Source organism: Electrona antarctica, assembly GCF_951216825.1.
Source record: "Electrona antarctica genome assembly, contig: scaffold_215, whole genome shotgun sequence".
NCBI classification, from domain to species: domain Eukaryota; kingdom Metazoa; phylum Chordata; class Actinopteri; order Myctophiformes; family Myctophidae; genus Electrona; species Electrona antarctica.
This window is the reverse complement of record NW_027638702.1, coordinates 127,339-151,669: the sequence shown is the minus strand read 5'-3', so window position 1 is coordinate 151,669 and position 24,331 is coordinate 127,339. Positions and strand designations below refer to the sequence as shown.

The following is a 24,331-nucleotide window of genomic DNA, read 5'->3' as shown; positions in this document are numbered from 1 at the left end:
AGAGAATTACAGTCTTCAAATATTGCATTCCCTGACAGTGTCTTCTCGCATCGTGCAATTCTCTTTCCTTCTGTAATTTTGTAAACACAAAAGTTGAAAATAAATATTTTTGCTAAACTACGTCTCGTATCGTGTTTACTGTTTATTATATGTTGTATTAACAAAAGGAACTCTTTTAGTATATTAGTAAGGAAAATGAAACATTCAATCAACAATACAGACAAAAGGCCTGGGCCATGGCTCAATGGTCCAGGCACCTTGGCTGGTAACCCAGTCTGGCAGTGTGCCGTGGGTTCGACTCCCGATCCAGACGGCCTTTACTGCATGTCATCCCCCTCATCCTCCCCATTTCCTGTCAGCCTACTGTCTGTCCCTCCATAAAAAATATAAAATAAAGGCGAAAACCACAAAAAAAAACAATACAGACAAAAAGGAAGGAAACAAAAGAATGAAATCACACCGCTGCCACTTTGACGGCACTGTGGCGGTTGCTCAGGAGGTAGAGTGACCGTTTGGGAAGAAGACGGTTCCTGGTTCGAACTCCGACTCCTCTTGTGTCCTTGAGCAAGACACTGAACCCCTAATTATTGAGCGTCGCAGTCCCGCCCCCTTTCAGAACGACGAATGAATTTCCCATTCATTTTTCCCATAGACGTTTCAGAAAGTATTTATTTAAAGACCTTTATGCCTCGGACAAGATAAGGCCAACTCGACTCCTGACAAATCATGACAATAAACGCAATTATTTGGGCCGAACAAATCATTTGAAAGAGGAAAACCTCTAACTTTCTAATTAAAGCATCAAAATATTTTTTTGTCCACACTAATTATCCATAATGTATAAATGGTGGATAAGGGGTCAGGACAACGAGGCCTTTTCGGGGAGGGGTCAGAATAAAATTTGGACTTAAACTGTTATTCGTCTATAGTACTTTATTGTCACGGGCCGAGCTTAAGACCTTTAAATAAATACTTTCTGAAAAATTAAGTTGTTGATAATGAGGGAGGAGTGGTTGATAAGGAGGGAGGAGTGGTTGATAAGGAGGGAGGAGTTGTTGATAAGGAGGGAGGAGTTGTTGATAAGGAGGGAGGAGTGGTTGATAAGGAGGGAGGAGTTGTTGATAAGGAGGGAGGAGTTGTTGATAAGGAGGGAGGAGTGGTTGATAAGGAGGGAGGAGTTGTTGATAAGGAGGGAGGAGTGGTTGATAAGGAGGGAGGAGTGGTTGATAAGGAGGGAGGAGTTGTTGATAAGGAGGGAGGAGTGGTTGATAAGGAGGGAGGAGTTGTTGATAAGGAGGGAGGAGTGGTTGATAAGGAGGGAGGAGTGGTTAAGGTCAAGCGGAAGGAGGTCTCTTCTCCCGAAACTGCGTTGTATAAATACAACTTCCCTTCAGATCCGCAGAACGCAGCAAATGAGGCTGGAACCCAGACTATATTTTCTGACCAATATGCAGAAAACATAATGCGTTATTGTCTTGGAACTGACATCTACTAGTACAACCACTTAAAATGTGCTAGTAATATACAGTAGGCCTATTAGTAATATTAGTTTAGATGACCTGGGGCTCCCAGGGCTCTATACTTGGTCCACTCCTTTTTCCCCTCTACACCAAATCTCCTTGAAATCTGATCCACAAGCTCACCTTTTCCCCTCAATCCTTTAGCTGTAGATACGATTGCTGCTACATATCTTAGATTGGATATCTTTGCTGAATGTTCGCCCCAGAATGAGGACACTATAGGGTTAATAAGACATTTCCACAGTATATGCCTGCAAAAGCAAGCAAGGGAACCCTGCACCTGCTGCAGCATGAAACATTCCAATGCGAATGCAGACGCATGGAGAAAAACAGTGCAAACGTGCGTAACGATATTTCATAACATCAAACCTGCATTGAACCGGCCTTATTAACCCAGTTAGACCTACCATCGATTCTACAAATGTCTTCTAAATCCTGACAGTTCTGTGAAAAACCCATGTTTCTATGTCAGTTGTGTTAAAAAAGTTTCATGTCAAGGACCCCAAAAAAGATATGTAATTGGCCACCGACCCCCATCTGAAAATATGTTGTTCCAGGGCCAGGCAGGGACCCCCTCAGAAGCAAAGATTTGAGTTAAAAACGTTCACTCTGAAAGTTTATCAAACACAGGATAAGATCTGCTATTTTTCAATAGCTAAAGTATAACATAATGCTTAAAACACCAAAAGGGGTTCCCGCCCAGAATGGGTTAAGATTATGGTGGATTTTTATGAAACAAACACTTTGCAGATAGAAAGAGCATCATTCAAGCTTTTCGTACAGCTGCAATGTTAGTGAGTTTGACATAATTTAATACAATTAGATAGGACTTTGTCTGTTTGGATGTACGTATAGGCGGTCAATGGCAAATTGCGGCTAGTTTCCACCCTGCCATTAACTTGTGGAAAGATGACCGCCGTGTGCATAATGGTCTATTGTATTCTGAGTATTCTGAACATTTTGAGCATCTCAGGAAATCTGTCGCACAAACAGTTTAGAAGATAGAGCCATGTTTGAAGTAGCCGTCTGGTGTGGTCATTTCCGGGTATTTTTCACAGTTCCTAAGTTGTTTGCAGCGGTCATATTAGCCAAGAACAGTTGAGATATTCTCTGCTAAATGAAGTGCATACATATCTTAGCCAGGTCCTGGAGTACAGAGGGAAATGGTAGCATTTCCTCCAAGTTCCTGGATATGAAGTCTGGTTTAGGACTTGGCCACAGCATGCCCAAAAAGTGTGAATTTACTAGGTTCTGTTGGTAGACTTTTTTAATTGGTTCATCAGACAATATTCATAGGCTTACTACTGGGGCGGCAGTGGCCTAGGGGTAGAGTGGCCGGTAGAGGGGACTGATGGTGAACTGCAAGGTTCCTAGTTTGATACTGGGCTCCCCCAGAGTTGGTGTCGAAGTGTCTTTGAGCAAGACTCTGAACCCCTAATTACTCCCGATGTGCAGGTTGGCAGGCCCGAATATTAACCCATTCTGGGCGGGAACCCCTTTTGGTGTTAGCATTATGTTATGCTTTAGCTATTGAAAAATAGCAGATCTACAAGCTCATAGCGCGGCACTTACGAGCTTGTAGATCTGCTATTTTAGACAGACAGACAGACAGACAGACAGACAGACAAGACAGATTGTTAGACAGACAGACAGTGGCCCCCAAAAATAGCAGACCTACAAGCTCGTAGCGCGGCACTCGGTGCCGCGCTACGAGCTTGTAGATCTGCTATTTTAGACAGACAGACAGACAAGACAGATTGTCAGACAGACAGACAGACAGACAGACACACATTGGCCCCCAAAAATAGCAGACCTACAAGCTCGTAGCGCGGCACTCGGTGCCGCGCTACGAGCTTGTAGATCTGCTATTTTAGACAGACAGACAGACAGACAGACAGTGGCCCCCAAAATAGCAGACCTACAAGCTCGTAGCGCGGCACTCGGTGCCGCGCTACGCGCTTGTAGATCTGCTATTTTAGACAGACAGACATGTCTGTCTTAGAATGTATGCCAGTGCTTCTCAATTCAGGGTCCGGTGACCCCCAGGGGCCCTTGGGGGTTGTCCAGGGGGTCCCCAGTAAACGTAGGTAATGCAACATCACAATGGTTTGAACACGACTAGACAGCAGCGAAGTCTGTTTTCACGTTTAAAGTGACATTTATAAAAGCTAACTGAGCATAAATGCTTAGAATGTATGCCAGTGCTTCTCAATTCGGGGTCCGGTGACCCCCCAGGGGCCCTTGGGGGTTGTCCAGGGGGTCCCCAGTAAACGTAGGTAATGCAACATCACAATGGTTTGCACATGACTAGACAGCAGCGCAGTCTGTTTTCACGTTTAAAGTGACATTTATAAAAGCTAACTGAGCATAAATGCTTAGAATGTATGCCAGTGCTCCTCAATTCGGGGTCCGTGGACCACCAGGGGCCCTTGTGGGATTTCCAGGGGGTCCCCAGTAAACGTTTAAAACACCAAAAGGGGACCTTGCAACAGGTGTGTGTAGTTGCTAATAAAATGTCTTGACACACATACGCGCGGCGTATGGGGCGGCTGTGGCTCAGGAGGTAGAGCAGGTCGTCCAATGATCCATGGGTCGGCGGTTGGAATCCCGGCTCCTCATGTCGAAGTGTCCTTGGGCAAGACACTGAACCCCAAATTGCTCCCGATGTGCTGGTTGTTACCTTGCATGGCTTCCGCCGAAATCGGTGTATGAATGTGTGAATGTAATGCACAATCTATGTAAAGCGCCTTGGATAAAGGCGCTATATAAATGCACCATTTACGCGCGAGCGCGCACACACACACACACACACACACACAAACACACAACTTGTGTGTTTGTAAATGAATCAATCGAGTGACTAGCTGAGTTTCTGACCGACTGACTCTCTGTCTGTCTGTCTGTCAGTCAGTCGGAATGACCTTTGACCTGACCTGTCCTGTGGGGACCGTGTCTGCTCTCTGGGGAAATGACATCATGCAGTGTTGTGTTTTTGGCAGCAAACTCATTTCAGTCCCTTGAATAGTTTTCATTTAGTCACATTTTAGTCACCTGGAATGTTTGAGTGTTTTAATGTGTTTTAGGCAATGCCTCGGTGTGTGTGTGTGTGTGTGTGTGTGTGTGTGTGTGTGTGGTGCTGTCATATTATATGTGTAACTCCCTCCGAGCACAGACAGACACAAGTGGTTTCCTTGAAAGTGATTTATTTGAAGACTTGTGGATCCTCCAAATTCACCGTGAAAACTATACACAATACAATAAAACAAGCACGTTACAATTAACATAAATACGACATGACATGCACAGCATGTAGATGCAAAGATTTTACCAAAGTAAAATACAGACATAAAACAAACAACAAATACCTCGTTGGCTGCTGCGTGCAAATAACAAAGAAGGGAATCTCTTCAGTCTTAGGTCCTTATAACCTTTCTTATGACAGTCTCTTGTAACTTAGTCTCTTTGTGTGACCAGTGCAAAAGGAGCTGCTGCAACCTGCTGCTGCTAGCAACCTGTGTACCCAATTTACATGAGCAGACCAAACGAGACACGGAACATGACTTTGACTCTTCAAAATAAAAGCATTACAACTTGACACAAATACATGAAATAATGTTTTAAACGTAAATGTGACTTAATTATGAACTTCTTCATTATGAACTTGGACCTTTTAGGAATAAAGCAAACTATATCACCTATAGTGGCAACAGTTACAATATGAATGTGTTTAAATGCCAGTGTAGCTGGTTCACACACACACACACACACACACACACACACACACACACACACACACACACACACACACACAAGGCAGCAGGCATTAGACAACCTGACAGCCACCAACCTGGCAACCCTGAATGAGCCAATCAGCTGCCAGTCTCTGGTGTGTGTGTGAGAGAGAGAGTCCTGTACTGTTAAAACAAACTCTACCCTAACGTCAGTAAAAAGTACATTAAAACCCTTTTTCCTTTCCAAAACAAACACAACGTACATTATGACAATATTTCACCCTTTGCATTGGTAAAATAGACTTTATTTATTTTTGTCTTCCCTTCCAAAAAAACTAAAAGATAAAATTACCCCAAATCCATGGTTAAGAGTATTCCACGATGGCTCAGTGGTTCTGGCAGTTGCTGATGGTGTGAGAAGACGCTGGTTCGAGACAAGTCAAGATTCGTGACCTCGGACCAAGGACTAAGGATCCAGAATAAATAAATCAAAATAAATCACTCTTTACCTTTTAGTCAAGTAAATGTACTATTGGAATGTATGTTGGCGGACGTAATCCAAGATAATCCACTCTGTCAATTTGTAACAGTCAGCAGTGCCAGTTGTTGCCACAGGGTGGTGCACTGCTCCCTTTTGTTTTGCTTTGTGTAGAAGATCTGACGCAATTCCACCTCTTGCTATAGATAGACATGACATGACATGATGTGTGTCAAACAATTGTCACACATGGATGGATGATTAGCCGTGTTTATTTATTTATTTCCGGGGGGAATGAATGAATGAATGAATGAATGACTAACCCTGTAAAACCCGGATTAATTTCTACTTGCAAAAAAACGATTTCAACCTTACTACTACTTTTTACTACTAGGACTCATCAGAGGAAATCATGTAAAATAAATTATATATATTTTTTTTGCACATTTATAATAATTATTAAAATAATAATAATAAATTAATAATTTACATTTGGGGGACATCTTTCACAATAATAAGGATAAATCCAAATAAATCACACTTTACCTTTTAGTCAAAGGACTGAGATAAATCAAAAATAAATCACACTTTACCTTTTAGTCAACAAGTCAAAAGTCAAGACAAGGACTAAGGATAAATCAATCCCGGCCCCTCCATAGGGCCGGGGGTCCGCCGGGGGTCCGCGGAGGGGGTCCGCGGGGGTCCCCGGCCCTATCTCGGCCGTCCCTTGTCCGTTTCGGACGGGGGGAATCTCGTTCGAACCGGGCCGCCGTCCCGGACGCGCTGGCAATAGTTGGAAATGACACGTCCACCAAGGGGAAACCTTGACCAGGCTATGGTGACTATGCCAGTATGGCCACTATATGCGTGTACTATGTTGGCAGCAGTGCTCCGTTCACGTTTGTTTATTATATTAGTGCTGTCTGCCCCCCCCCCCCCCCCCCCACCTCTTGCTATAGACAGACATGACATGACATGACATGATGTGTGTCAAACAAGTCACACATGGATGGATGATTATCCTTGTTTATTTATTTATTTCCGGGGGGAATGAATGAATGAATGAATGAATGAATGAATGAATGAATGAATGAATGAATGAATAAATAAATAAATAAATAAATAAATGAATGAATGAATGGATGGATGGATGGATGGATGGATGGATGGATGGATCATATTTCCGGGGGCATTTCTCTCCAGGTGAGGACAACGCCATCCAGTCAACCAACTATGGATGTCAGAAGATCAGGCATCATCTCGTATGTTGTACTACTACTACTACTACTACTACTACTACTACTACACACACACACACACACACACACACCTCACATTTTGCTTATGCAAATAAGTAGGCTGCGTCCCACCTGCTTTGTGGGTGTGGTTTCGACTACTTTGCGGGAGTGGCTTATGCAAATGAAGGGCGTGTTTCGGCTACTTTGTGGGATTGGCTTATGCAAATGAAGGGTGTGGTATGCAAATGAAGGGGCGTGGTATGCAAATGAAGGGCGTGTTTCGGCTACTTTGTGGGATTAGTTTATGCAAATGAAGGGGCGTAGTATGCAAATGCAGGGGAGTGGTATGCAAATGAAGGGGCATGGTATGCAAATGAAGGGCGTGTTTCGGCTACTTTGTGCGATCGGCTTATGCAAATGAAGGGGCGTAGTATGCAAATGAAGGGGCATGGTTCCGGCTACTTTGTGGGATTAGTTTATACAAATGAAGGTGCGTGGTATGCAAATTAAGGGGAGTAGTATGCAAATGAAGGGCGTGTTTCGGCTACTTTGTGGGAGCGGCTTATGCAAATTAAGGGGCGTAGTATGCAAATGAAGGGGAGTGGTATGCAAATGAAGGGGCATGGTATGCAAATGAAGGGCGTGTTTCGGCTACTTTGTGGGATTAGTTTATGCAAATGAAGGGGCGTAGTATGCAAATGCAGGGGAGTGGTATGCAAATGAAGGGGCATGGTATGCAAATGAAGGGCGTGTTTCGGCTACTTTGTGCGATCGGCTTATGCAAATGAAGGGGCGTAGTATGCAAATGAAGGGGCATGGTTCCGGCTACTTTGTGGGATTAGTTTATACAAATGAAGGTGCGTGGTATGCAAATTAAGGGGAGTAGTATGCAAATGAAGGGCGTGTTTCGGCTACTTTGTGGGAGCGGCTTATGCAAATTAAGGGGCGTAGTATGCAAATGAAGGGGAGTGGTATGCAAATGAAGGGGCATGGTATGCAAATGAAGGGGCGTGGTATGCAAATGAAGGGGAGTGGTATGCAAATGAAGGGCGTGTTTCGGCTACTTTATGGGATCGGCTTATGCAAATGAAGGGGCGTAGTATGCAAATGAAGGGGCGTGGTATGCAAATGAAGGGGAGTGGTATGCAAATGAAGGGCGTGTTTCGGCTACTTTGTGGGATTCGTTTATGCAAATGACGGTGCGTGGTATGCAAATGAAGGGGAGTGGTATGCAAATGAAGGGTTATGGTATGCAAATGAAGGGACATGGTATGCAAATGAAGGGGAGTAGTATGCAAATGAAGGTGCGTGGTATGCAAATGAAGGGGCATGGTATGCAAATGAAGGGCGTGTTTCGGCTACTTTGTGCGATCGGCTTATGCAAATGAAGGGGCGTAGTATGCAAATGAAGGGGCATGGTTCCGGCTACTTTGTGGGATTAGTTTATACAAATGAAGGTGCGTGGTATGCAAATTAAGGGGAGTAGTATGCAAATGAAGGGCGTGTTTCGGCTACTTTGTGGGAGCGGCTTATGCAAATTAAGGGGCGTAGTATGCAAATGAAGGGGAGTGGTATGCAAATGAAGGGGCATGGTATGCAAATGAAGGGGAGTGGTATGCAAATGAAGGGGCATGGTTCCGGCTACTTTGTGGGATTAGTTTATGCAAATGAAGGTGCGTGGTATGCAAATGATGGGGCGTAGTATGCAAATGAAGGGGAGTGGTATGCAAATGAAGGGGCATGGTATGCAAATGCAGGGGAGTGGTATGCAAATGAAGGGGCATGGTATGCAAATGAAGGGGCATGGTATGCAAATGAAGGGGAGTGGTATTCAAATGAAGGGCGTGTTTCGGTTACTTTGTGGGATCGGCTTATGCAAATGAAGGGGCGTAGTATGCAAATGAAGGGGAGTGGTATGCAAATGAAGGGGAGTGGTATGCAAATGAAGGGGAGTAGTATGCAAATGAAGGTGCGTGGTATGCAAATGAAGGGGCATGGTATGCAAATGAAGGGCGTGTTTTGGCTACTTTGTGGGATTAGTTTATGCAAATGAAGGGGCGTAGTATGCAAATGAAGGTGCGTGGTATGCAAATGAAGGGCGTGTTTCGGCTACTTTGTGCGATCGGCTTATGCAAATGAAGGGGCGTAGTATGCAAATGAAGGGGCATGGTTCCGGCTACTTTGTGGGATTAGTTTATACAAATGAAGGTGCGTGGTATGCAAATGAAGGGGAGTAGTATGCAAATGAAGGGGCATGGTATGCAAATGAAGGTGCGTGGTATGCAAATGAAGGTGCGTGGTATGCAAATGAAGGGGAGTGGTATGCAAATGAAGGGCGTGTTTCAGCTACTTGGTATGCAGGGGGCGTAATAAACTAATCCCACAAAGTAGCCGGAACCATGCCCCTTCATTTGCATACCAATCCCCTTAATTTGCATAAGCAAATCCCACAAAGTAGCCGAAACACGCCCTTCATTTGCATACCACTCCCCTTCATTTGCATACCACTCCCCTTCATTTGCATACCACGCACCTTCATTTGCATACCACGCACCTTCATTTGCATAAGATAATCCCACAAAGTAGCCGGAACCATGCCCCTTCATTTGCATACCACGCACCTTCATTTGCATAAACTAATCCCACAAAGTAGCCGGAACCATGCCCCTTCATTTGCATACCACTCCCCTTCATTTGCATACCACACCCCTTCATTTGCATACCACACCCCTTCATTTGCATAAACTAATCCCACAAAGTAGCCGAAACATGCCCTTCATTTGCATACCACTCCCCTTCATTTGCATACCACGCACCTTCATCTGCATACCACTCCCCTTCATTTGCATACCACTCCCCTTCATTTGCATACCACGCACCTTCATTTGCATAAACTAATCCCACAAAGTAGCCGGAACCATGCCCCTTCATTTGCATACCACTCCCCTTCATTTGCATACCACGCACCTTCATTTGCATACCACTCCCCTTCATTTGCATACCACGCCCCTTCATTTGCATACCACTCCCCATCATTTGCATAAGCCAATCCCACAAAGTAGCCGAAACACGCCCTTCATTTGCATAAACCGCTCCAACAATGTAGGCGGGCGACACCCACTCATTTGCATAATGACCAACTAATTTGCATAGCCCACACCCACAAAGTAGCAGGAACCACACCCTTCATTTGCATAAACCACTCCCACAAAGTAGGCGGGGTGACACCCACTAATTTACATAAGTGACACCCACTAATTTGCATATACCACACCCACAAAGTAGCCGAAACCACGCCCATCAAATTTGCATAACCCACACCCACAAAGTAGCCGGAACCACGCCCTTCATTAGCATAAACTGCTCCCACAAAGTAAGTTAGCGAGAAAAGTCTCAAAAGTCGCAGAACAAATCCGAGACCATCACCGCGGCCGGGTCGCGGCCCCGATCGCAGCCGTATAGGTTTCGGGCCAAACGGACATACGGCCGCGGCGGTAGCCTTGAACGAACGCCTACAAATTGCCGACTTTGACGCGCTACAACGCGCCAACGATAAAACATCACGGTCCGACGTTCGGATATGTCGGAGAGCCAGCCGAGACGAACGGTTAGGTGTCTCGGACGTACGCCTCCGACAGTCGTACAAAACGTCCTTCACTTTGGCTCTGTGCATGCAGACACGTCATAGACCCATAGACTCTAACAGCGTCCTGGCTGAAAAAGTGAAACGAGACCGTGCCTCTTAGAAAGGTCGCCCGAGGACGTTCTACAGATCCATGCGTGCGTCTCCGGGAGCTCTATAACATATCCGAAAATCATTTCAAAGTTTGACGTTCACGCGCGCCTACGACGACGATCGTAAGTCTGTTCGGGATGGGCCGAACACCTCTGCGATCGCGGCGACGAGCCGATCTTCGTGATGGTCTGAGTTTTTTTCTGCGACCTCGGGAACCTCAAATCTGACCCGAGGCCTAGCATTGCAGTGTAGTTCCCTTTATCGGACGCTTGTAAGAGTCCCACAAAATCGCGACCAACGCCATTTTATTCGCCATGGCCTGAATATGGATATTCGGGGGTGTTACATATTTAAAAAAATATCTATCACTTAATTGTTAAGGCATTTGGCCCAAAGGTCACCGTGGCAGTCTTTCGGCTGACCTTTGACCTTTGCAAACGTCGTGGAAATTCGAGACCGGTTCCATTGGATTCGACATGACCTGAATATGGATATTGGAGGTTCTTACATATTTTTAAAAATATATATCACCCCGTTTTTTTAAGAATTTGGCCCAAAGGGTCACCGTTGCAGTCTTTTTGCTGACCATTGACCTTTGCAAATGTCCTGGAAAGTCGAGACCGGCCCCATTGAATTTGGGACGCTCTAAATATGAATAAAATGTCTCGTTTGCGAAGAATAGGGTTAGGGAACATATTTTAAAGGTGTGTTTTGTCTGTTTTCACTTCTGTGGAGAGAGGGGAGAGAGGAGGCAGTCTTTTTGCTGACCATTGACCTTTGCAAACGGCGTGGAGAGCCCAGACCGACGCCATTGGATTCTGCATTTTCTAAATATGAATAAAATGTCTAGTTTGTGAAGAATAACATTAATGAACATGTTGTGTTTTGTGTTTTGTCTGTTCATTCAAAAAGAGAGGAGAGGAGAGGAGGGGAGAGGCATATGCCTTCATACATGTGGATGGGCTGTGGCGCTGTTCTGAATTCCACTGGCAGATGACGGTCTTTTCTTTGATTCGTTTCTCTGACTTCCTATGTAAGTGCTGCTATTAAAATGCTTACTTTAAAAAGACTAAAATAGCTAAAATACAACAATTCATGGTCATAAGTTCATAAAGCATAATTCATAATAATGTCATGATACAATAATAAATATGTGGTTCATAATTGATTTCATATGAGGTTAAAAATGTAAACATTTTGTGATGATAACTTTCTGAGGCAGAACCAAGTTCCCTGTCTGTCAGTAGCAACACTGGACCATGATTGCCTGGCATTGCACACAGGTGGTACAAACATTTCTCTCACTCATTCAGACTCTGGTCTGCACAAGGAAGCACACTCGCAGCAGAGTAGTGTGTTTGAACTGTTTAAAGTTATTAAACACGGTCAAAAGGACATTCAAAGGACTGTATGAAACTCAAGAAGCATCAAGAACCTCTTTACACAACAAGCGGCCAACGAGGTATTATTATTTGAGAGTTATCTTTGTTGTGTTGTATTGTGGTGTTTTGACGGACACGTTCACCTGCGCATCGCGCATTTCTACATGTTTTGTATTTCTTTGTTTGATCAATATTATGTATTGCGACGTAATTTGTTGATTGTTTATGTGTTTATTATTTTGTGTGAACATAGTTCTCACGGCATGGAACAGCAGAGGGATGAGAAGAATGCCCAATAAATGCCCGTTTATAAAGAACCGACCTGTGTCGTCAATGTTGTGAGAAGAGCTACAGCCTACGTGTGTGTGTGTTTCGTGTCGTGTCATTCATCATCACTTTGTTTACTTTACTTTATCACAGCTAACAGTCACATCAAGGTCTGTGAAATAGTTAGTAATGAATAGCTGACTCTGTCGCGATTTTGGCTTTTATGGTGAATGTTTTACAACTATATGTGTTAGAAAGGTTCCAAAGATTACCACCTTAAGAACTGTTCAGCGCAACATGTACCTGCCACCTTAAGTGCGCAATGCATTGTGTGTCATTATTCCAGTCAGAGCGGAGTGGTGAATGCAAGTCTCACAAGTTCACTCGTCTCCTAATTCTTTCTTCATTGTGCAGCACTGCAGTGCCAGTGTGCGTCTTTGACTACTGTAAGTGTATTGTTTAGTTCAGTGATGCCTGCTGACTGTCATCTCTGTATGCTGTTTAGTCACTGCTGTTTCTGTGTGTTTAGTCCGTCGCTGGTTTGAGTGACAGTGATTGATTACTTGGTTCCTTCATTCAATGTCCTACATTGCGTGCCTTCGGCACGTCACTTCATTATATTTCCCTATGTTTCCGTAACATGTAGGAGAGTGCATTTAGGAAGAACCGACGTGTATGTATATGTTAAGCTCCGTGTTCAGCACGTTAGGTCTGTGAATTGTTTGGTCATGTGTATATCACGGGCGCCGCCATTGTGCAACGTCCCGCAGCTGCGGTCGGCCCTTTGATGTTCAATTAAGCCAATTTAGTGCAGATTTGGGCCGCAGAGACTTATTAATGGAGTCATTGATACATGGTTGATCTTATTGGGCAGCTTACATGGAAAGGTGTAGTGTGTACTAATGTTATGATGATATTAATGTGCTCCAGTATCCTGTTATAGTGTATGGTAATTCTGTACTCGTACTTATTATTGTTTGTCTGTATTTATTGCAGAAACCACACATTGACACGCACTCAGTGCTGTATACCACCACATTGCCATGCCTGTATGCCTGTGCCTACAACTATACAGTAAACTACCATAAACCCCCTTCACTCTCCTGTCCAGTGTGTTCTGACCGACGCCCCGGGGGCGAATGACTTACAACTAACACAGAACTAGTCCATATATTACAGTCCTTTCAAATCCTCTCCAACAATATGAACATGTATTATTCAACTTTGGCCAGTAGTTGTACAAAGCCATGGGTCTGAATGTAAACAAAGTATATGCTGCTTCATAAGACAACGTTTTATTTTTATATTGAGTGGTGGTGTGATTTGCATGTTATGTAATGAGTCCGAGTTTGTATTGTGCTAAACCAGTCACCAGAATACAGTAATGTTTATTATTGATCTAAAAACGGACTAAATGAGTGATATGGTATAAGTACTGTAGCATGGATAAGAAGCTAACTATGCTAATCGGAATTAGCATTAAGCTAACTGCATCCACTATAATGTTACACATTATATTAATGTGCTCTGTGTGTTCAGCCATGGCCAGGACGTCGAGGCACGACCGAGAGATGGCGCTGGACGCCAAGAGACGTCTGTGTGTGAGTTCAGATCCCGTGGAGAGGCTGAGGCTGCAGTGCCTGGCCCGAGGGTCGTCTGGCATCAATGGCCTGGGCAGGTGAGTGTGTGTGTGTGCGCGCGCGCCTCCCTCAGGCACAGCAGAGGCGTACATACAGACAGTTGGACTGTGAGGTGACGTGGCAGCCCTCCTCCTCCTCCTCGCCATCACCCAGGAAGCCTTGGAGGTGTCGGCCGGTGTTGCTGGGCTCTATAACATATCCGAAAATCAGACCGGAAGGCCTTACCGTTGTGGCGTTCTACAGAAGCAAAGGTTTTAAATAGCAGATCTACAAGCTCGTAGCGCGCCACTCTGTGTAGTGGAACGTTCGCGCCTGCCATGTCGACTAGAAAGGTCGCCCGAAGACGTACTACAGTTCCACGCGTGCGTCTCTGGGAGCTCTATAACATATCCGTAAATCAGACCGGAAGGCCTTACCGTTGTGGCGTTCTACAGAAGCAAAGGTTTTAAATAGCAGATCTACAAGCTCGTAGCGCGCCACTCTGTGTAGTGGAACGTTCGTGCCCGCCATGTCGACTAGAAAGGTCGCCCGAGGACGTACTACAGTTCCACGTGTGCGTCTCTGGGAGCTCTATAACATCCGTAAATCAGACCGGAAGGCCTTACCGTTGTGGCGTTCTACAGAAGCAAAGGTTTTAAATAGCAGATCTACAAGCTCGTAGCGCGCCACTCTGTGTAGTGGAACGTTCGCGCGCGCCATGTCGACTAGAAAGGTCGCCCGAGGACGTACTACAGTTCCACGCGTGCGTCTCTGGGAGCTCTATAACATATCCGTAAATCAGACCGGAAGGCCTTACCGTTGTGGCGTTCTACAGAAGCAAAGGTTTTAAATAGCAGATCTACAAGCTCGTAGCGCGCCACTCTGTGTAGTGGAACGTTCGCGCCCGCCATGTCGACTAGAAAGGTCGCCCGAGGACGTACTACAGTTCCACGCGTGCGTCTCGGGGAGCTCTATAACATATCCGAGAATCAGACCGGAAGGCCTTACCGTTGTGGCGTTCTACAGAAGCAAATGTTTTAAATAGCAGATCTACAAGCTCGTAGCGCGCCACTCGGTGTAGTGGAACGTTCGCGCGCGCCATGTCGACTAGAAAGGTCGCCCGAGGACGTACTACAGTTCCACGCGTGCGTCTCTGGGAGCTCTATAACATATCCGAAAATCAGACCGGAATCAGGCCTTACCGTTGTGGCGTTCTACAGAAGCAAAGGTTTGACGTTCACGTGCGCCTACGTCGATGATCGTAAGTCTGTTCGGGGTGGGCCTTATATCTCTGCGATCGCGGCAACGAGACGATCGTCGTGATCGTCTTTCTGCGACCTTGGGAACCTCAAATCTAACCCGTAGGCCCAGGTGGTCCCCAGCTAAATGATGGAGAGTTAGTAACCAAATGGACCCTTATAGACCTTTAACTCTTAAAAATGAAACCCTACACAGGGTGAACAATGAACCAAATGGACCCGCAAGGGTCCATTTGGATTCATGTTACGCTCTCAAGAGTTAAATTATTGTTAAAGATCTGCGTTCCTTAATTTACAAGAAGTCTTGTTTGCCTGTTGTCTCCTATGGTACAACATCAATACAGCATGGAATTGTGGACAAAATCTTATCCAACGATAACTAAATCATCTTTATTTTTGGGTCTGAGAGGCTAAATGTCATCAAATGGTTGTCCGCGGTGGCTCAAATGCAGAATAAATAATGGCCCTTGATATGAAAAGGGTTGAAAACCAATGTTCTAACATGTTATCCAGGGGTTGACAGTCACACTAAGGTCTCAGTACAGGCCGTCTTCTACCCGAAAAGTAAATGCTTACTCTCTCTTGTAGAACAAATTCATGTTATATCCAGTCAATAAACGGAATGAGTGCATGGCTGCTAGTGGCATTGTCCTTCATGAATAGCCAATAATATTTAATGAAGACCAAATGCACTTGCCTGCCGGACCGGTCTCACATACTGTACCTGTGCTCTCTCTCTCTCTCACATACTGTACCTGTGCTCTCTCTCTCTCTCTCTCTCTCTCACATACTGTACCTGTGCTCTCTCTCTCTCTCTCTCTCTCTCACATACTGTACCTGTGCTCTCTCTCTCTCTCTCTCTCTCCTCGCTCAGGGTTCTAAGCAGCCTGACAGCCTGGTCAAGTCTCTGTATGACAGATACCAGATGATCAAACGCCTGCTGTGTGCCAGCCCTACTTTTACCATCATAGTAAGGCGCACGCACGCACGCACGCACGCACGCACGCACGCACGCACGCACGCACGCACGCACGCACGCACGCACGCACGCACGAACGCACGCACGCCACACAGACAATATTCCTTGATATGAAGTATGACTTTCTTGTTCTAACATGGTAGGAGGAAGAGGAGGGGTCTGACGACGACTACGCTGTGAGTTATGAAGCTGTCCCGCCCCCTCAGAGAGTGACGCGGCCAGCGACCAATGAGGAGGACAGCGACCACGACGGTGATCCCGCCTTTGTGTCCCCGATAGACGAAGTGAAGGCTGTCCGTCAACAGCAGGCGTTCAACATGGCCAATCTGCACGAGGCATCAAGGTACGATGTCTGTCAGTCAGTCAGTCAGTCAGTCAGTCAGTCTTTCACGTTGTCAGAGTACTAGTTCAGTACTACCTAGTACTCCTAGTACTCCTAGTAATCCTAGTAATCCTAATACTTGGAGGCCAGTCTATGACAACAGTATTTAATATCAATATGGGCGTGTGAAGTGAGGGCCGCATCACTCCTAGTTTATACAAACATTGTTTGTTTAAAGTGCCCTAAACAAACATTAAAAGTCCATAGACTTGGCTGTACTCTCTTTGCTCTAAACCAGTGGTCCCCAAACTTTATTGGCCGTGCACCCCCTGTACCTCCTGACCTAGCTGACGCACCCCCTGTACCTCCTGACCTAGCTGACGCACCCCCTATACCTCCTGACCTAGCTGACGCACCCCCTGCACCTCCTGACCTAGCTGACGCACCCCCTGTACCTCCTGACCTAGCTGACGCACCCCCTGTACCTCCTGACCTAGCTGACGCACCCCCTGTACCTCCTGACCTAGCTGACGCACCCCCTGCACCTCCTGACCTAGCTGACGCACCCCCTGTACCTCCTGACCTAGCTGACGCACCCCCTGTACCTCCTGACCTAGCTGACGCACCCCCTGTACCTCCTGACCTAGCTGACGCACGCCCCAGCGCTAAGTCTCGTTGTATTTGGCCGAAAACTATACATTTTTAAAATATGATTATGGCAAATAATCACAGAATGTCACTGCACTGAGAGACATGCACCTGCTGTATACTCCCACAGCTGCTCTATACATCTCCTTACAACAGTGGTTTACTGGATTTTGCCGGTTGTGCTAAATAACACCATAAAACCACCACCCTTTTCATGTCACGCACCCCCTAGAAGGCGTTCGCGCACCACAAGGGGTGAACGCACCACAAGGGGTGCACGCACCACAAGGGGTGAACGCACCACAAGGGGTGAACGCACCACAAGGGGTGTGAACGCACCACAAGGGGTGAACGCACCACAAGGGGTGAACGCACCACAAGGGGTGTGAACGCACCACAAGGGGTGAACGCACCACAAGGGGTGAACGCACCACAAGGGGTGAACGCACCACAAGGGGTGAACGCACCACAAGGGGTGTGAACGCACCACAAGGGGTGTGAACGCACCACAAGGGGTGAACGCACCACAAGGGGTGAACGCACCACAAGGGGTGTGAACGCACCACAAGGGGTGAACGCACCACAAGGGGTGAACGCACCACAAGGGGTGTGAACGCACCACAAGGGGTGTGAACGCACCACAAGGGGTGAACGCACCACAAGGGGTGTGAACGCACCACAAGGGGTGTGAACGCACCACAAGGGGTGAACGCACCACAAGGGGTGTGAACGCACCACAAGGGGTGAACGCACCACAAGGGGTGTGAACGCACCACAAGGGGTGTGAACGCACCACAAGGGGTGAACGCACCACAAGGGGTGAACGCACCACAAGGGGTGAACGCACCACAAGGGGTGTGAACGCACCACAAGGGGTGAACGCACCACAAGGGGTGAACGCACCACAAGGGGTGAACGCACCACAAGGGGTGAACGCACCACAAGGGGTGAACGCACCACAAGGGGTGTGAACGCACCACAAGGGGTGAACGCACCACAAGGGGTGAACGCACCACAAGGGGTGAACGCACCACAAGGGGTGTGAACGCACCACAAGGGGTGAACGCACCACAAGGGGTGAACGCACCACAAGGGGTGAACGCACCACAAGGGGTGAACGCACCACAAGGGGTGAACGCACCACAAGGGGTGTGAACGCACCACAAGGGGTGAACGCACCACAAGGGGTGAACGCACCACAAGGGGTGAACGCACCACAAGGGGTGAACGCACCACAAGGGGTGAACGCACCACAAGGGGTGAACGCACCACAAGGGGTGAACGCACCACAAGGGGTGAACGCACCACAAGGGGTGTGAACGCACCACAAGGGGTGAACGCACCACAAGGGGTGAACGCACCACAAGGGGTGAACGCACCACAAGGGGTGAACGCACCACAAGGGGTGTGAACGCACCACAAGGGGTGAACGCACCACAAGGGGTGAACGCACCACAAGGGGTGAACGCACCACAAGGGGTCCTCGCACCACAGCTTGGGAACCCCTGTGGCAGCAGAAGACTGAGACCGGCGCTAATCGTTGCTTCTTCTATACTTCAAACAAGCATTACAGCCGTTGTACAATATGTGTCCTCCAGGTCTGAACTCCTGCAGTGTCTGAGGGAGACGCGCTCGGAGAAGAAGAGAAGCCGCAAAGTTCTGAGGGAGTTTGAGGAGGAGTTTCAGCGTCAGACTGGGAGGTGAGGAGGAGAGATGCACTGCTTCCCAGAGCCATGCAGTTTATACCCATTAAGAACTGAGGCCAATTCTATACATTTATATTCTATTCTAATTACACAGGGTCATCTTAAAATCGTCTCACATAAGAGTTGTGGTCCAAAAATAAACAAACTGTCCCGGGGATATTGTCGGGGAGGTGGCTCTGTATCGTTTATCTTGTCAGACTGTATCAAATGTGGGTACATTTCTCGCAGTCAGTTGATTCTTCATAGTGAAACAAACACAGTGAAATAAAAATGGCAGATCTCTACAATAGTCTAGTAGCCAGCCCATAGAGCCCCATTGTGAACCCGGACATGTTGAGTACACCAAGGTTTTATGTTATAAATGTTGAGTATGGGTCCCCAGCATGTAGAAACTGCCGGATGCTAACTTGCATATGTTGAGCAATTTTCATAATTGGCATAATATGTGACCATACCATTAACAACCTATATGCTTTATGTAGCATGTGATGTGTCAAACTAGGGGGCATTAGCATTAGTTTTGCAAAAAAAACACTCATTGGGCTTAATGCCCAATGAGTATTTTTTTACAAAATTAATGTTTGAAATGGATTCAGCATCATGAAAACCCCCCAGTTTGACACATCACATGCTAGATAAAGCATGATGAAAATTTGAATATTTTGCCTTCTATAGGTTGTTATTATTATTATGAAAATTGCTCAACATATGCAAGTTAGCATCCGGCAGTTTCTACATGCTGGGGACCCATACTCAACATTTCTAACATAAAACGTTGGTGTACTCAACATGTCCGGGTTCACTTTTTGGCTACTAGACTACAAGCTCATAGAAGCTACGAGCTTCTTGCATATCTGCTAGGTATAAAATAATGCTTTTTATCTACATTCTAAAATGACAAAGTCCACACTGCACAACGTTAATGTACAGTATAATAATATTAAGTTAAATGTGTCCTTCATTTTGTCCCACAGGATCTGTCAGAAAGAAGACCGTTCTCCCATGGCAGCAGAATACCAGGAATACAAGCATCTTAAGGCCAAGCTCCGCCTCCTGGAAGTCCTCCTCACCAAACAGGAAGTGACAAAATCCTCGCCAAACAGGAAGTGACCCCCCATTCTTGCTCCTATAAATCGTAAGCTTATATTTTACAGAGGAGAAAGAAAGTGTATATAAAACCTTGTGCCCTAAAGTGTAAAGTGTACACTCTACCAGACGAGGGCTAATTTAAAACGTTTAAAGACTTCTGTGATGTTTTTGAGTGGTGCAACCACTCCTATGCGGAGCTATGTGTGTCCCTGGCTGGCTGGCTGGCTGGCTGGGTCCGAGCATAGCGTTTGGGGTTTTTTCTTTTTTTGTATAGTTCCACTGTCACATTGTTGTGGATAGTTGGAATCTACACACTCACAGGTTGTATTATTTCGGCGGGTTGGCCAACATCTAAAAGTCGCATCACACATTTTGACGTGATGGGCACCACTGTCCCACTGTTGTGGTGGACATTTCTTGTCAAAATTCCATTTTTGCAAAATGAGCGAACAATAATACACATGAAGAGATAGCCCTAGAATGGCCATAACAGGTCTGTAACTCTGAGAGTGTACATTGCAAATAGAACATTTGAGAACCACTAGTACTATAGTTTGACTCCTAAATCTGGTGACTCGACATTCAGTAACTGGGTCTTATGATAAAAACATTATAATGGTGTGTTAAAAAGAAAATCTAAACATTTGCCACAGACAAAACCAAGTCTTTGCCACGGACACATTTTGTCCGCGTACGGACAAAGGCACACCCAAACGAGGCACTAGCGAGGGAGTGCCCGTGCCGAGCACTCTGACTCACGTCGACTGACATGAGTCAGAGGAGCCTGTCGCGTCGAACGAACGTCTGATGCTTGGTCAGACGTTGTCCAACTCGTCACCGTAGTACCTGTGTGTGAGTAGCCTATGCGTTGTTTGAATATCCACGAATCACCTTTGTTTCGGCTCCATTTTCATATTGTAACAGAAAAATAATCTGTCACACGTACGGGATGAGGACATGAGGTCACACGGGATGAGGACATGAGGTCACACGGGATGAGGACATGAGGTCAGGGGAATACTGTTGAGTTCAACTAAAAAAACTAAACCCTGAATCTATACAGCAGCATGTGATGAAAGTATTGTCATTGTTCAGAACCAACCGACATTCCTAGAACTCCAAGTATATTTGACACTGTCCTTCACATTGAGCACACGTACACTTCTATACTTTTATTTTTATTTTTCATAATTCTTATCCCACGATTTCTTTTATTTATTTTTTTCACACAGTGTCAATTATTGTCTAGTGTAATCCTGGGCTCTACACTCCCTCTGCTAACCTGGGGAGAGCAACGGACTGACCTCATGCTTCCTTCTATGCATGAGGGGGGAGTTTCCCTGGTTGGAAGCGAACACGTTATTCCGACCAGTTCCTTTCCCCCTCCATCAGGTGCCCCGGCTGGCCAGGGGGAGTCAGTTTAGAGATCAGGATTACTGCATGTTCTTTGTGAGGGTACCTACCCTAGGGGACACGGGGAGAACATGCAAACTCCACACAGAAAGGCCCTTTTGCCAACTCCACTTATATGGGCGCTGATGACGCGGAGGAGAGAACATGCCCACAGCGTCCCCAGCGGGAATCGAACCCAGGACCTTCTAGCTGTGAGGCGACACTTCTATACTTGACAGAGAGAAGAAAAAGACACAATTTAATCTCCTGCCCTAACATGAATACTTTAATATGCATACTTCTGCCCTTGCATTCATTCCACCTTGACATAAGACCAAAACCAATCAGACCAGAGAAAATACATTCCATGAAGAATTAATTTCTTGAATGTGTGTATACTCAAACTTTACATTCAGAATCTCTAAAACGATTTGTTGGCAGGTCTCAGCGGTCCAAAACGTCCTAATACATGTACACATTGATTCTCCCTAGTCATAGACATAATGTATACATAGATGCCGCATTGGCCACTGGATTGTACATCAGCGTTGCTTGCTGCTATATCGGCATGCCAACACCTGCAAGAAAACGTACCTATTTCTTTCTCCCCGTGTTTCTATCCATGTTAGATCATGTTAGATTAGATTTAGCATGAAAGCCCAACCATGCTGTCTGATAACATAAAGGTCTGACATTCGTAATAAGCGAGTTATGATGATTTCAATAGTGGAGAGACCTCCTGTCTCAATAGACACATATATATTATATATGCCACTATGCCAGGTGTGTCTGCTTCAATCAGCCGTCACCCATCTCACAATTATCATGACATAGTATGTAACTTTGCCCTGTGTTTGTTTGTGAACATATACACTAAAAGCTATATATATATATAAAATGAGACAAAAAGGGGACTCCTGCACATAAAAAGAAACCCGTGGGAGGTACAAGTCTATAGTTGCACAGTCAGGGAACAAAGATGGACAACTTACTGCATCATCAACCTTTTTTTGTAGCACCTGACGAAGCTCACGGCGAAACGCGTCGTGCTAATAAATAAGCTGATGATGCAGTAAGTTGTCCGTCTTAATTTGTTCCCAGAGTGTGCAGTCCCTTCCTTGGAAGGTTTATTTCTCTTTTTTGTTTGTTTTGTTATTTTAACACAGGGAAAAGTGACATAATATATCCTTTAAGACCTTCCCCCTTTACTACTGTACCCTTCTACTCTGGGTTTCTTTCTTGAAGTCAGTGCTGTTTGGAACAACATTTCAGATGTCAACACTTGTACATTATTCCGGCATGATGCAGAAGATGTGGACCAAAAAAAGGAACCGTTTTATACCCGATTAGGATTTAGGTGTGTGTGTATATGTGTGCCGCCGATCGGACAACGAAATGCACTTTATCTCAATCACTGTGTCCTGCAGGGGAAAGCACAATATAGTCTTTATAAACAACTTCCTTCTCAAAAGGCATCGGGAGAATGTACTTCAATGTTAAAGTTGTTGGATAATATAACAACCGCGTGTCTAGTTCAGAGCGTCCGGTTTCTACTCCTCTCGACGGGGTCCAGAATATCTGGTCTCTACATCTGAAGATGGTCGAGTCTCTTCTCCTTCTTTAATTTAGTAGCCATAAAAATAAATTGTTATCCCTTTTTCCTCCCAATGTACTTTGTTATGCCAATTAACAGAGTGTACTGTACACAGAGCTTTGAACCAACTAAGACCAACAAGGCCTTGCTGAGAACATAGGAGGCCTTTGTTATGTTTCACCAGCTTCAATTGAAACGGGCCACCACCCTCAGGGGGGCCTCCGAGCTCCAACTGACCGTCAGGCGTCAGTCCGCCACCCCGCCACCCTTGGCCCTCTCTCTCTCTCTCGCTCATTTGCTGCGTCACTCTCTCCCACGCCGTTAAGTTACAACCTATTTCCTGTTAATAACCTGGGTAAAAGGTGCGGCATTGGGAGGTAAAGGGGAGACACTTGTGAAGGGACGATAGCACGAGGAGAGGTGTTGTTGCTGCGTAAATGCGTGCAATATTATACAGTCAAAACTATTTGTATCAATATGCCTGTATCAACTCAATATGCCTGTATAAAGAGAATCATTATGTCATAGGTATATATGGGGGCCTCATATTTGGTCTTGAAACGGGCCTCCAGATTCCTAAGGCCGCCCCTGGTCGGGAACCAACCATCCCTCCCAACCAATCACGTCATCTGGTTACGGTTTCATCACTTATAGCACTCCGGGCCGTTTGCGTCAGTGCAATATACTGTAATATAATGTATTTAAAAAAGGAGCTGTTTCCTAAGACGATTCTATTTGGGACACAGATGCAATGTACCAATTGTATTGTGTTTTATTACAGGGGGAAAGAAGAAACAACATGAAGCATTTAATAGACAAAAAGAGACATTATATTTACGTCATCTTAAGATATACTACATACATACATGGCACTTTATGTTGAAGAAGAAGGAAATTATTTTTAGCCATTACGCTGTAAGATATACTACATGGCACTTTATTTATGTTGAAGAAGAAGGACATTCTTTTTAGCCATTACGTTGACTTGTGCAATTGCATCTTTATGTTTTATTTTTGTATTCCATGTAAAGGTTCCATGTAAAGTTCTACTATTGTCCCTGACACCCTCACTGCCACAATTGGTCATATTTGTTGCATTCATTCATCATCATGGTGTCCCATTAGGTCTAAATTAGAACCTGATTTGATGATGCATGGAATCCAGCACTGTATTTTCAATGATATCAGTTCTCAAGCATGAAGCGAATGTGCATGTTTCCACGTTGTTCCAAAGGAAAGTCAGTTTGTTGTGTTACTTATACAAGCTGTTATGTTTTGCCTTGAAGTACTTGTTTTGGGAAACCTTGTCCAGGAATTGTCTTTGTACCCCAGAGGTAAAGACTATACCATGTTGTGTGTGAGAATGTCAGC

The 24,331-nt window shown here is 45.6% G+C and overlaps 1 protein-coding gene across 1 annotated transcript; it reads left to right on the top strand.

The window, feature by feature from the left end:
* Window positions 1–448: 448 nt before the first annotated feature.
* Window positions 449–20,006, top strand: LOC306917818 (protein FAM13C-like; the record flags this gene model as incomplete). Its single annotated transcript, XM_079530721.1, has 7 exons — window positions 449–499; window positions 12,017–12,165; window positions 13,892–14,030; window positions 16,105–16,200; window positions 16,353–16,552; window positions 18,778–18,879; window positions 19,860–20,006. The coding sequence occupies 7 exons, from the start codon at window positions 449–451 to the stop codon at window positions 19,993–19,995; spliced, it is 873 nt and encodes a 290-aa protein (XP_079386847.1). The 3' UTR covers window positions 19,996–20,006.
* Window positions 20,007–24,331: the final 4,325 nt, after the last annotated feature.